The sequence below is a fragment of the Kryptolebias marmoratus genome, linkage group LG4, assembly GCF_001649575.2.
Source record: "Kryptolebias marmoratus isolate JLee-2015 linkage group LG4, ASM164957v2, whole genome shotgun sequence".
Taxonomy (NCBI): Eukaryota; Metazoa; Chordata; class Actinopteri; order Cyprinodontiformes; family Rivulidae; genus Kryptolebias; species Kryptolebias marmoratus.
Window position 1 is genome coordinate 16,330,810 of NC_051433.1, and position 15,052 is coordinate 16,345,861.

Consider the following 15,052-nt stretch of genomic DNA (forward strand, 5'->3'; position numbering starts at 1 on the left):
CCACACAAATCCCAGTTAAACACCCTCCAATAAATACAGAACAAAACTGTAGCTAAAGAAACGTCTTCAGCTACAGAACAGAAGTCAAGTTATTATTATTTTTTTTAGCTTTCTTTGGATTGGTTTCTTCATTGGTTGCCACAGCGACATTTGCCAATATTTTTACACAGGATGCCCCTCCTGACGCACCCTGGGCTCGATCCCGCAGCCTCTCAGAGACCACCGAGCTAACGCAGTAGTTTTTGAGTCCGATTTTAAATTATATTCTGAATTTGCCATGGTGTGGGAGAAACTAAAGTTTGAAGAAACGTGATCTCTCCTCCAAACTCTCACAAGAAGATGAATTTTCAAGTGTAATATTTAGACAGTGTGTGGAGTTATCCCTTCTTGTTGTCGTGCGCCTTTACGCACGGGCGGGGCGGTGCCACTAACTGTAATTATGTCGCTGAAAGCTCCTCCTCCGTTCAGTCTTAATCCCTTTGGCCGCAGTCAGTGTTAATGCTGCCGCTGAAATTTATCCACAAGTAGCACACAGCAGCAGCAGCTAACATATAGCAGAGGTCCGGGGCTGTCTCCATCCGCGCCTGTGGACACATTTGATCGAGGAGTCCAGCTGCAGTCCTCTTCCTACCTGGGCAGCGCGCAGAGGCACACAGTCCCGGTAAGTTTAAAGGGCATGTCAGTCTCTCAGGCACCCAGGCTTGGCATTATAATCCTCTCTGATGGATGATGGCTTTAATTGATGTGTTGCTGAGTAAGGTTTGGGGACATTACATTTGCCTGAACTGCTGGAAATGACTTTCTACTCCCTGATAGTTAAACTCCAGTAAGTTTTTTTTCCGTTGACCTATGGTCTGATTTCTCAACTCAGTAAAACTTCTTAACCTTTGATTAATTTGAATGTTTTCAAGCATGTAAATAAAGATATCAGAGTTACAGCGCAAGCCAATACAAAGGGTGTTCTCGACTAGCTACAGTGATGTGCAATCTTTGGAATGGAGTCAAACTGGTTCGCATGAAAAACCACCAAACCAAAAGAGCCGTATTGTTGTTTCAGAAACTTTCCTTAAAGGTTCAGGTGTCATCCTGGGCTTGGCATGTCTGGTCATTGTTTTCCTGTTTCTCCTGCAGCTGATCAGCATGGCCTCGTCCGACGACCCAAAAGGCTCCCTGACGCCTGTGGACTTTATCCAGCTGCAGCAGTACATGGAAGGCAAGTTATCTCTTAGCGTCATTCATTCCATGTGTTATTTTGTGCAAATAAGCAAAAACAGAGATAAGGTGAGCATAACGACAAGTCTAGCGGGAGCCAAACCAGTTCTCACACCCAGACGTGTCAAATTGCTGCAGTTTTGATCAGATTTCATGCTTTGTCACATTACAAGTTGAAGCAACTTGAGTCGTAAAGTGGCAAATATTAGTGTGTTACAGTAAAAATGACACAGGAAGGCTGTTGTAATGAGCCATAAACACAACGGCGCTCGACAGTAATCTGTGGAGAGTCCTCCTGCATCCTCACTAAAACATCAACTTTGAAATGCGCTGATTTGACCTGAGTTAATGCAGAATTATGTGGACGAGCTGACAGCAAACAAAAAGTGGCGCTGGTCTAAAAATACTCTGTCCATTTAAAGGCTTTGAAAGAAATGAAATGGCTCTGTAGGCTTTTAGTGTTTGGGGGAGGAGAGTATTTACAAGCGGGATAATGGATGAATAGATAATTACATGTAAACGTGGTCCAGTCTTGATGTGTGAGCGACACTGCTGTGTGTGTGTGTGTGTTAGCTCAGACCCAAACCCAGACCTAAAGTCTGAAATACACAGGACATTCAAGCCCTCACTTAGCGATAATCCTTACCTATAACATCTGTTTTAGCACATCCTCAACACGTTTTAATGTTTTTTAATCAGTTAGGTTCCCTCCTAGTTACATGATATTATTCAGTTCTTATTTCATTCACTAATTCAAGTCATTTTTGACAATTCTTATCTGTTTTCGTTATTGTTTTTCTTTTTTCCTGCAGAAAGCAGTTTAAGGGTCAAAGATGTGATGAAGGAGTTTTATCCAGGAGGTCGTCTGGCCAAGCACACTCATGGAGAGGTAACTTATGCAAGCCAAGTAGAGAGATCCTTTCCATCAGACATTTTAGTCATTTTACATTTCCATCCCATTTTAATCTGACAGTAAAAATCTTGAGGACTGATTGGCAAGTTTTTAAAGCCTCTGCCCCGCCATGCTGCACAGAAGGGTCATTATCCCATGCCACCATGACTGTAACTCACCTTTACAGATCCTGAGCTAAGATTTGGTGTGGTAGTAGCTGAGAGTCATCCCCAATATACTCTGAGCCCTTACAGATCACATGAGATCTTTATTTAAAACTTTGGCATGTGAGGTATTTTAAAAAAAAAATAGTCATTTCATATGGTGTTATTAAACAACAATTAATGAATTCCTCATTTATTATTAGAAATTTATCATTTCATGTTATCTTTCTGATGGAAGGAGGGAGGAAATGTTGAAAACTGTCTGAACTTTAATGACAATCATAGCCCAGTACAGCAGGGACATAGAGCCAGTGTAAACCGGCTGGTGTGAAGATACAAACCAAAGATCTACACATATGTACTCTTTCTGGACCTCATGAAGTGTAACAAGTGCTGCTGCCCTCTCATATGTTGTTTAATCTCTTGACATCTATAAGAAGATATCACTCCATCAAACCCAGAACTCACAGAGCATAAAACAGCTTTAATCCTCCGGCAACAAGACTGCTAAATTCCCAGTAACACTCATCTGAACAAGAGAAACAGTTTTATTTTAGCCTATACTTATGCTAATGTACTCTGTATGAAATCCACGTTCAGTTCCACATTTCCAATCACATTTTTCTGATTCTTTTGGATAATTATTCATAAAATTCAGTCCCAGTAAAACAGACTGAGTGATCCCGGGTCTCACTAATCCTCTATCTTCCTCAGTGCCTCGATAATGAGGGCTTCTGTGTCTTCCTGAAGACCTACCTAGAGGTCAACAACTTCCCCGAAGATTTCTGCCAACGCCTTTTTTGCTATTTTCAGCACACAGAGCAGGATGAGTCCACAAGAAGCCCTCTGCCCAAAGGAGGTAATATATATTAAACACCTGCAGTCGTTTTTACCTCACACAGCAAAGCGAGTGCGAGGAGGAGAAGTGAGTTCTGCAGTCCTGCTTACCTACGAGTGGGAGCCAGATGACTTTGAGGAAGGAAGTATGCAAAGGCAGTTTGGGTTGTTTTTATCTTGTAGAGGTGCGTAACAGGAATGTAGCTTTGGAGATCTGTGCACCTGTTCTGAGAATAAAACTTTAAGGAAATATTTGGTGCCTGCCATAGAAATGCATAGGAAGCAATGCATTTCACTGGGAGCTCATATCGTTACTTGCCTCCAAACGGGTCTCTTTATTTATATTTTCATCTACTTTAATGTGACCCGAAGGGAAGCGAGCGCCCACACAATATATGCATCAAAACCACCGAGGTGTGTGGTATCACTTTTAGTGGCGTTTTTAGTTACCATGGCAACATCATTCACTCAGTTTATTCAGTGAATCACTGAATAGATTTTAGTGAAACTCTCAGAAAGTAACCACTGGAGGTGTCTCTATGACAGATTAGTTTTCTTTGGGTCAACCCAATTCAAAATGGCCACCACAGCTACATTAGCAAACATTAAAATGCCGATAACTCTGTCATTTTTATAGATATTGACTTAAAATCCAGTGGGATAAACACACACTCTGAGTGCTAACAGATTGCTAAGTTTCTTGTTGAAAATTGAAGATGGCCGCCACGGCTAAATGCACCATCTAAGAGGCACCATCTAAACTTCTTCAGGAATCTTTGTAGTTTGCTTATGTCCTGCAGCAAAATCCTCATCTTGAACCGGTCCCACTCTTCTGGACTTGTGTAATGTAAGAAAAGTTTGCTGAAAGGATGTCATTATTTTCAGGCTGGGTGTTTCTCCAGGACGTATCCTGTTACTTCTCAGTGCTGGAGGAAGGACAGCCGCGCGAGAAGCTCGAATGTTGGTCTCGTTTTATCTTTTTAATCTCCACTCATCTCTGATAAATAATTCACCTCAAAAGGCTAGAAGTGACGCTGACTGAGTCTGTTCGGTTCTAGTTACCTTCAAGCTCTACGACAAAGATGGAAATGGACTCCTGGACAGTTCTGTAAGTTACTCAGGATACGTGATATAAATGAGACGTTTGTGCTTTGATGTAAACAAGATGCTTATAACTTAAAATACATCCATTTTACAGTTTATGACATAATATTCTAAACATAAACAAAGAAATAATTACTGTTTATGCAATGAAACAAAAACAAAACAACAGAATATATGTTTGACTAAAGCTGGAACTACTCATTCAGATTATATTTTTAATAAACTTACTCAATTTCAAACTTTCGTTTCCACCACAAACATGATTTTTTAAATGAGTTTTTACATACATACATGCTCTGGTTGCAGTTCTTGACTTTCCTCTCATCTCATCTTACGATCTTTCTGCACGCTGATGAACACTGACACGATTAGACTGTATTTACATTTACAAGGCCCTTGCTGTCTCTCCTGCAGGAAGTGGATCGTATAATCACCCAGATGATGCGAGCCGCCGATTACTTGGGCTGGGACGTGACTGAACTCAGACCAGTATGAGCTTCATCTCACCAAAGTGGCTACAACTTCATCATTTGTCAATATTAGATGATCCTAATCTAAAACTGCAGCGTGAAACGCGGCGAGCAATATGCATTCCTTTAAGGAATGCTGTGCCTTTAATTGCACATTTATGATGTGATTTTAAACTAAACCTTTTCGGGTTTTGACAGGTCCTGAAAGACATGATGACTGCAATAGATGTGGACGACAGCGGCACTGTCACTCTGGAGGAGTGGGTGAAAGGAGGCATGAACAATATTCCCTTACTTGTGCTGCTTGGACTGAAGGTAAACACCGCCCAAAAAAATCCACTGCAGAGCATTTTACGAATGTTGTTGTTAGCTAGAAGTTGTTTTCCCTTGTCCTCTCCACCAGATGACTGAGAAGGACGGGCAGCACATCTGGAGGCTGAAGCATTTCAACAAGCCAACCTACTGCAGTGTGTGTGATGGCATGCTGCTCGGCCTCGGGAAGCAGGGACTCTGCTGCAACTGTAAGAGCTCAGCGCCGCCACCAGGGGGCACTGCTGCACCTCTGGGGCAGAAAGGGCCACTTCCAATTCTCTGAAAGTGTCAAAGCATTTCTTATTATGTACAAGGAATTCTTTACTCTTGTTTTTTTCCCTCTTGTCCATTTTTTTTTTTACCTCTCCCAGGTTGCAAGAGCACCGTCCACAGCCAGTGTGCCAACAAGAACTCTGCCTACTGCTCTCCCACCTTTGTCAAATCCAAACAGGAAACTGGTGTAAGGAACACAACAAACACAGTTCATTTGCAGTTCCTTCAGTTGGCTTGGTTTTATTTCTGCTTTTCAGAATTTACCGCTGCACTTACGGGCAAATTAAAGTTTTATGTTAAATGATGTCACCGATGTGTTTAAGAGGACGTGTTCACGTCACTTCTCCTGTTTTTTGTTTTAACCCACCAATGACCAAACGCCAGTAAATCCTTTAACGTCAGGGAACATTACAGTGCATTAGCGAGTAAGTGCAACCCATCAGTGTTTTTTTTAAGTGCGGATTACAGCTGGCACAGTCTGCTCCGTGCATCTGTTAAATGTCCTGATTCTGCACAAGCACAGACAATGGTCTGCTTAATTTCCTTTTTCAGAATCTGACATCAGGGCCACAACTTACAGTTTTACAACATTTTGTAATGGATAACAGCAGAGAGCTGGCCACGTGTCCTTTGCCGTAAGTGGACGTTTGGGCACCATTATGCTTTGAGGATATTTTATCTGGAGATGCCCATCTGTTAAGCTGATGTTTACTGAAAATACCATAAATTCGAGGCTGCCTGTGACCTCCACAGCTGCTCTGGAGAAGAGTGAGATCTGAACTGATTCCTTTTTAAGTCCTGGTCTCATTCAGAGACAGTTGTTTTGATTCACCACAGTAAAAAAACATCACCGAAGCACTATTAGACCTATTTTCACCGTAAACCGAAAGTAAAATTCTCCAAAAGCAGATGAATCTGAGTAGAGTTGTCAGCTCTGCGTAAGTAAAAGAAAAAGGCAACAGAATTGGTACTTATGGTAGCATAACGTATCTTTTTTATCTCCCGTGTGCTTCAGAAAGCCGCTCATTTCTGGGTGAAATCCGACTGTAACGCCAGCAAGTGTCAGGTCTGCTTCAAGAAGATCAAAGCTTTAGGAGGGAGGCGTTGTGTGTGGTGCCAGGAACTGGTGAGGATGGCCTTTCTATGCACATAGCTGTACAGTGGATGACAACTTATTTGTGATCGCTGAATTTTATTTCTTTTTAAGCGTCATGAAGAGTGTGTTAAGCCTGGATTACCCAAATGTGACTGTGGGCTTCTGAGGGACCATATTTTGCCTCCATGGGCCATCTATACTGTCCCAAGGGTAATTAAAGATGGCAGAATGTGGTTTAATGATGTTTTTAAATTTTAGGAACAGTGTTAATGAGTTTTCTGTTTGTTGGTCCAGGAGGAGGACACCAACCTGTTGAATGTCACTCCTGATGGTCAAATCCTGCAGGTCTGTTATTACTGTATCAAACAGCCCTACAACAATGTTGCAACTTCCTGTTTTTTTTTTTGTCTGTTTTGTTGCTTCTGGGAGAGTTTTGATTTTAATGAGGAACCCCCATAAACTGAATTCTGTTTTGTTTTCTTAGATTGTCCCTGTTCCAGACACCAATCCTTTGCTGGTGTTTGTAAATCCTAAAAGTGGGGGGAAGCAGGGTGAACGGTAAGAAGCACAGGCTGACTATAAACATGAGAAGCTGGGCTTCTGTGGTTAAGCTTGTGAACAGTTAATGATTGTAGATAGCTCTTTGAATAACCTCAGTTTGGAGAAATTATTTAATTCTGACTGGACTGATGAGCTAGCTGCTGGTCTGAGTGGAACCAAAACCAAAGTGCTGTGGTCTCAAAACAACTCTAAACTCAAGAATTTCATATTAGTTTATGCAAGACTTTGTTTGGAAACATTTATACTATTATTACTTTTGAATTATGTGATTATTCTAGCAGAAAAAATTATGATAAACCTACAGGAAGTGTCCCACGCTGCACAGAAAGTGCTACAGCTAGCTGCCGCTGCTCCTATTTGCACTTGAAATCAACCACAGGATTTAATTTCCAGCGCCCACGTCGTTCTTGACCCCTGCTCAGACTAGCCATTAACTCATCAATCATTGTTTCTACAAACTGAGGTCATTCAAGGAGCTATCTACAGCATGTAAGATATTATTTGTTTATAACAGAACCCAGCTTCGAAACATCTGATCTATCATTTTAACACTTGATGGATTGAGTAGCAATAATATAATAATATCTCAGTTTATTTCCTAATTGTTTGTGTTTCTGTGCAGGGTGCTCAGGAAGTTTCAGGGTCTGCTGAATCCACGTCAGGTGTACAATTTGTCCAACGGAGGTCCTGCTCCAGGGTAAAGAACAAATGTTAAATGCTCACATCATTAAAGTTTCATTTACTTAATCATCATTAACACTGATCTTGTTGTTTAGACTCCATTTGTTTAGAAATCTGCGCCAGTTCAGGATTTTGGTGTGCGGGGGAGACGGCACAGTCGGGTGGCTCCTGGAGGCCATAGGTATTTGACATTATTCTTTGTTTCAGGGAAGAGATTGAAATTACCATCATTAGAGTGAAATAAAAAACAATATTCTTGTGATCCCAGACAAAGCAGATCTCCAGGTACGCCCTCCAGTTGCTGTGCTGCCCCTGGGCACCGGGAACGACATGGCCCGCTGTCTACGCTGGGGAGGAGGTGCAACAATCAAACATTACCTCTAAGGAAGTGTGTACAGCTCAGGTATTGGCAGCAAACTTAATTATGTTGTTGTGCTGTTTCTGTTGCAACCCCCTGAAAGGATACGAGGGGTCGGATTTGACAGAAATCCTGAAGGCGATAGAAATGAGTGAGGTGGTCCCTCTGGATCGCTGGAGCATCCAGGTGATCCCAAACGACCCGCAGGAGGCAGGAGACCCTGTACCTTATGAAATCATGAACAACTACTTCTCTATTGGAGTGGTGAGTTACTGACTCTGCAGGGAGGCCACCACACATGAATCATTATTGCTTCCTTTAAACACAAACTACTGCCGATGTCCACAGAGACATGAATATGTTGTCTTCATTATGATTTATTGTGTGATTGTTATGCAGGATGCTTCTATTGCTCATCGTTTTCACTCCATGAGAGAGAAACATCCCCAGAAGTTCAACAGCAGGTGAGGGTTTACGCCGAACAAGACATGCTATCCTTATTATGATCATTTTCACCCTTATTTTGTATTAAAATGAGTCACAGTGCAAACAGTTTTTAGCTATATTATATTTGACCTTTTTGAAGCCCTGTTTTCCTATTTTTTGTTGTTGTATCAAAGGATGAAGAACAAACTCAGGTATTTAGAGTTTGCAACTTCGGAGTCCATCTCCGCCTCCTGCAAGAAGCTGAAAGAGTGTCTCGTTACTGAGGTTCGAGTTTCTCCTTCTGTCGTCCAGCCGTTTCACCAAACACACAAAAAACTTGTGATTAATGTTCGAATGTTGTTTGTGATATCAGTGCTGTGGGAAACAACTCGACTTGAACAACGTGTCTTTAGAGGGCATAGCTGTCCTCAACATTCCCAGCATGCACGGAGGCTCCAACCTCTGGGGAGAATCCAAGAAGTCTGACGGTGTGTCAGAGGCGGGGCATCATCACTTCATCACTGACCCCGAAGTTCTCAGAACTGTCCCACAAGGTGAGTCTTTGTTTTTTTTCCTGTACTCCTCTATACGAAAGAGACAGTCTAATAGTTTTTAACAGTGATCTAATCTTTTCTAAGTTCTTTGAGGGTTTCTCTACTCCTCAGATGTAAGCGATAAGCGTTTTGAGGTGGTGGGCCTGGAAGGAGTGTTAGAGATGGGCCAGATCTACACCAGGCTGAAGAACGCCGGGCACAGACTGGCACAGACGTCCCAAATTACCATCAGGTTCTGAGATTTTATCACCATCTGTAACACAAAATGATAAAACGAGTCATCAGTTTAATCAAGACTCACAGATTTAGAAATAAATTACGTACTGATCAGATTAAACAAGATTATCTAAGGTTATTGTTACAAAGAAGATAATGTGTTTGTTGACATCTGGATCCATTTTTCTTGTTATCACACTATAAGGTACCCAGATCTTTTTGTAATATGGTCAAGTGGTCTTGTAATGTCTAAGGTAATATTTTGGCGACAGTGCTATAAAACGCGCCCTGTTTCTGATTTGTGCAGGACGACCAAAGCTCTGCCCATGCAGATTGACGGGGAGCCCTGGATGCAGCCTCCTTGTACTGTAAGTGTTAACAACCAGCCCACATCAAAACGAAGAGTTTAAATTTAGGGTTTAGATCTGCAGAGCTGCAGCTTTATACACTCACCTGCTGAGAGCATTTTCAAATAGTTTGCTTAGCAAAATATGCAATTCATCATTTTACAATATGGTTTTTGAACTAGCAGTGCACTAAAGGCAGTCGTAAGTACAGGAGAACAAGACAAAAGGTGTATTCTTGATTTTTAACCAAACTGTGTTTTATAAATATAACTTTCATTATTACAACTGAGAAACAGCAGGTCCTGCAGCTTAAACCTGTTAAGGATGATCAACATTGATGCCAAAAATAAAACAAGACAAAACATTAAACTGGACATTATAATGGTCACACTGACATATTTATAGAGAAATAGTTCAGATTTTTTGAAAGGGGAAGGGGTGTGTGTGTGTGTGTGGGGGGGGTGTCTTTTTTTGAAAAAGTTACAAACAATTAATATCTTACCTGTTAGAGATAACTCTTTGAACAACTTTGTTTCAAATAAACAGATTTTCTGACCGTAGAGGCAAACTAAACAGAACAAAGCAGACTGTTGTCGTCTTAAATCAACTCCAATCTCCAAAACATCCATGGCTCTTTTTATAGGAATGCTATTCTAGAAACATTTATACCATCTTCAGTTTTGCATGACACTATTCTTCCCACAGAAATATTACAATATTCCTGCAAAAAGTGCACCCGGCTGCACTGGAAGTGCTACAGCTAGCTGCTGCAGTTGCAACTTTTGCAAAACTCTAAGTAAATGTCTAAAGCAAAACTGATGGGGAAGTAAATAAAAAAATTGGCATTTGCTTGAACCATTCTGAAATGTTTTGAGATGTTTTAAGATAACAAAAATCCTTCTTAGCCCTGCTCTGACTAGCAGCTAGCTCATCAGTCTGGTCAGAATTAAACTGTTCCTCCAAACTGAGGTCGTACAAAGAGCCTTCTACAACAGGTAGGATATTATTGGTTCATAACCTTTCCACAGAACCACACTTCTAAAGACCTGAATGATTGTTGTAACAGATTGTTTTAATAGTTAGATTTGTGAGATTTGTTGCTAGCACAGCTCCTAACACTTGGACTGAAGTGTTTGCCTGAAAAATCTCTGCATCCCAAAAACAATTAGGACATTTACCCCAACTATTTGGGCTACTTGGAAGAGTCAACAGGGGAAATGGTATTCAAGGTGTTGCTAAAAAACAGATGCGTCTTACTAATGCATTTCTAACACTAATTTTTAAATTCACTTTAGATCCACATAACTCACAAGAACCAGGCTAATATGCTGTGTGCGCCGACAACCAAAGCATCTGGCTTTTTTCACCTCAAGTAAAGAATTCCCCACATCCTCAAGTCTGCAGAAGGGTCGACGCAGAGAATTTCAGTCCGACGTTGAACGTGTAAACTGTGTTTTTTTAATATGTGTGTGTTTGTGTCCTTTGCATTTATCCCCTGCCATATAGTTGACGAAACTGCTTGAGCATGTGCACGAACAAAATTGAATCTGCAAATGGCTTCAGTTTGACCACGAGTAGTGTGTGCCAATTAAATGTGATCCGACATGTGTCTGTATGAAAGAGCAGAACATATCGTGTTTCTGTACATCACACAATAATTTTCTTGTCTTCGTTTTATGTTGTGACATCCCAGTAGTTTGTGGGTGCGTCATGTTTACAGTGTTTACAGTAGTGCATTGTTGAGTTTTATCTTTGCAGGTCACCAGCATAAACCATCAGTGTGTGTCCGCGTAAAAGAACCAGTTTGTGATGCCATTTTAAAAATTAGGTGTTTAAAATATGAGTTTTTTTTTGACAATTTCATATTTCAGCTTGTTTTTATGTTTTGATGCTGCTTTTACAATATTCCAGCAATCACAGTCGACACTCTTCCACTATTGTTAGTGTGTTAAGAGGCGCTGAACACAAGAAATATAAGTTTCTCTGATTTTAATCATGTAAGATGTTGCATCTTTGTTTTAACATCATTGCAATATTCTCCCTTAAAAATATATATTGTTTCTGATGATGAACTCATGCCAAAATGTGGTAGTAGTAAGCCAAAAAATATCATTTTTTGTGTTTTTGTTTTTTCCAGTGAAGCCATTTTTGTGGTCGATTTTAGTGTATTTGTGTTTTCACATGTTATCTCGTCCTAAAGTCAAATATTGTATTTGTCATTTTGATGTCTTGACCATGTTGTGTTCTCATTTTCAAAGAATTTCACGCAACTTCACATTGAAATGATGTAATAAATCATTATATCAACCCAAAGTGGATTGTGTAGCTCATTATCACTAAGTTTCATTTTTGACTCTTATTTGCCTTGGTTTTTTTATATAACGAGCATTTGATTAGATTGGACTGAGGAAGACTGAATACTGAAAGAAGGCAGCATTTATTTAATCTGGATAATGGACATCCATGAGTTTTTTTTTTAATTAGCTGACAAAGTTGCTCTAAAAGCCTGTCGTTCCTTAAAGGAATGCATATCGCCCGCTGCCTTTATGTCAGAGTTTTGGACTAAGATCTTTTCATGGTGATAAGAGGTGGAGATTTAGTCGTTTTGGTCAAACCTTATAAATAATTTGCGCACTCTCCTGCAACATTACGAGATCTCACAAGATGTGTTAGCTCTCTGGGCATCTGTTGAGGATGACTCTCAGCTACTCCCACACCGAACTTTAGCTCAATATCTGGGTTTGATGGCAGCCATTTTTGTGTTGGCTAACACTGATTAGCTGTAATGGCCATCTTAAAATGGGTTGACTTCAAACGGTAATCAGTAGCAATGCAGCGATTACTTTCTGAGTTTCATTAAAATCCATCCAGTTGTTTGTGATAAAAGACAGTGTTGACTCTAAGAGTTAATGCCAAACTTTTAAGCAAAGGTGTCCCTAACTCTAAAAACAAAACAAAACAAATTTGCGTAACAGCTGAAACTACATTAATTATTTGAATTAAAAAACATTTAGCAGGTCTTTCTGATGGCTGAATCAGTGCACTGACAGGTGTATTCTTTACCGGTGAGCATATGTGGGAGGTTTTACTTTGTGTGTCGCCCACTTAATGAAATTCTATATCCGAGTCGGTGAAATCTTATTACAAGCGTGTCAGTCCACAGGGAGGCTGTAGGATGGAGAGCAAGAAGGCCAATCCAGAAGTAATGAGGGAGTGGGGAAAAAAAGGGGGGCTTCCAGGAAAACAGATACAAGTGATATACGTAAGACTGCAGCGATGGGAGAAACACCTGAGAGGGAACTGCTGGGTTTTGGACGTTGAGCAGTTTTAAATATCCCGTTAAAGATAAGCAGCCAAATTAGCCGGACTTTAGTTAAATCTAAACTCGATGAAACTGCCAACACTTTTCAGATTTTTATTTGTAAAAACAAAGCTGAAACCCACGCATCATTTTCCTTCCGCTTCACAGTGACGCTCTACTTCGTGTCGGTCTGTCACACAAAACCCCAGAAAGAAAGTTTAAACGTGACGAAATGTGGAAAAGCTCAAGGCGTAGGGATATCTTTTCAAGGCTCTGTAAGAAAAACATTGTGTTAAATATTTATCATACAGGTCTACATTTTACTCTAAACATTTTTGAAACATTCATGAGACTGGTATTAAAGTAAATTTGGCTGCAGTTACTATAACATGATCACTTCTACTTAAGTTTGCGATACTCCTAATTAGCAGCTGCAATGTTGTGAAAGTGTACGTGTAAGTGCACTTCTCTGCCAGCACATGTGTTCTAATGTGACAGAAAGTGAAAAGGATAAAAAGATCATGTGTCCAGTCTGTTTATTTATGTGCATACTCCAAAGAGCATCATGCTCAAACCCAGTAATTATCTCTTGTAACTTCAGGCTGCCTGAGTGGGCCGAAGCTCTCAGAGACACCTCTTTCTTTTCTGCACACGAGCCGAACTGCCCACGAATGTCCCCTGAGGGACACGAAGCCATGTTGGTTTGTCTGGTTGTTGTGGAGATGTTATGACATAAGGGGTATTAGGTGATGCCTCAACTAATGATGACAAATGGACATCGGCAGCTGTGGCGGTGACAACCATAGTGCGAATTCTATGATGATGACATTTCAGCACTGATGGCTTCTCTTGACTTCAGATGGATGTAGCTGACATATTTTGAGAGTCAGAGATCTTTATTTCTATTACATTTCACTGCATGACATTAAATCTTAGTCTCACTTTAAGACCTCGCTTTTCCTCCAAGTCTGACCAAAATCCAACATGGCTGCCTCACACATGAAACGTGGTGAGAACTACAGCAGTAAACTTTTTATTTTTAACTTCTGTTGGTTTGTATCTCATGAAATCAGTTGTGCACATAATAGCTCTGTACATCCTCTAATAGGAAAGCTGTTGCTGCAGTGTTTGGATATTAAATATGCAGGAAATCACCTTGTCGCCACTGGTTATCTGACGAGCAAATCCAACATGTTGGGTGTGGCGTCATTCCCACATCCAGCTTTCAAGGTAAACGAAAGGCAGCGTAATAATTTACCTGCTGTAGGGTAAGAGTTAGGGTTAAACAGCAGACTGTGTGTACAGTATGGAGGCCTCTGACCAGAACCCGGAAGTTGAAACTGGAATGTGTCCACCCTTCCTTGCAGGCTGGTCCTGCCCCCTACAGGAAAACAAACTGAACTTTGTAAAACAATTAAAGCATTAATTGATTCAGGTGTTAACTCTTGTTGATTCATGTAGTTCTTGTCTTGCTGCTGTGTGTTCAGATATTTATTTTTTTCTAATACATCTAGCTGTCATTAGGTATTTCATGAATCAGGGAAAGGTCATGTGACACCATGGCTGTGTGCGAGGGTCTTAAAGTCCCGCATCCTTAGAGCTTCTTTAAATTGGATCCTGCTAGCGTCAATTCCCTGCGGTGAGAGAAGGTAGGAACATAGGATCCTGCTCCGTGGAGCCGATGGAGCAGGTGTTTCCCCCATTTTTCATTGTGGGGGTGCAAACTTATGTTTTTGCTCTCTCATTTTTTGACTTAAAAACACGTTATCTCTCCCAGCTATGGAATAAAAGCACATAGTGTTTATTGGTTTTAATTTTACTCTTTTTTTTTCTTTGGTTACAGACTAAAAACATTTATATTAAAAATATTTGTTACACCAGCTTTGAGTTGGTTCCAACATTAGTTGCTGCTGCCTTGCAACTCTGACAGCGTTCAGCTGCAAGAATGAGAAAACAAACATTATTGTTTTTTAAAGCTTTGAAACTGCACTGTTTTTTTCTGGCTATGATTCAGACAGAATAGAGTAAAAACATTAAGATTACACTACTTAGGGGCACAAGATGCCCACAAGTCTATAAAAGTGGTAATATAAATCCCTTTACGCTGATCTTATTGACATCAGCAGAGCTCAGTCACTGTAGATGATTAGTTTTAGTTTGGAATAAATATGGCCTAAAAGTAAAAGTCATGTAAATGTCAACATCTAGTTTTATATTTAAATAAATCATGGCATATTGCTATGGTTTG

At 40.5% G+C, this 15,052-nt stretch overlaps 1 protein-coding gene across 1 annotated transcript; it reads left to right on the forward strand.

Annotated features, from left to right (window-relative positions):
• Positions 1 to 459: 459 nt before the first annotated feature.
• On the forward strand, positions 460 to 11,839 carry dgkab (diacylglycerol kinase, alpha b). The gene is made up of 24 exons (XM_017415787.3): positions 460 to 661; positions 1,132 to 1,213; positions 2,025 to 2,101; positions 2,983 to 3,127; positions 3,991 to 4,065; positions 4,164 to 4,213; positions 4,624 to 4,698; positions 4,878 to 4,994; positions 5,083 to 5,200; positions 5,363 to 5,451; positions 6,280 to 6,390; positions 6,472 to 6,570; positions 6,655 to 6,705; positions 6,845 to 6,918; positions 7,544 to 7,618; positions 7,698 to 7,783; positions 7,871 to 7,960; positions 8,064 to 8,224; positions 8,360 to 8,424; positions 8,581 to 8,671; positions 8,760 to 8,940; positions 9,052 to 9,172; positions 9,464 to 9,524; positions 10,799 to 11,839. The coding sequence occupies exons 2-24, from the start codon at positions 1,141 to 1,143 to the stop codon at positions 10,877 to 10,879; spliced, it is 2,166 nt and encodes a 721-aa protein (XP_017271276.1). The 5' UTR covers positions 460 to 661; positions 1,132 to 1,140; the 3' UTR covers positions 10,880 to 11,839.
• The last annotated feature ends 3,213 nt before the right edge of the window (positions 11,840 to 15,052 follow it).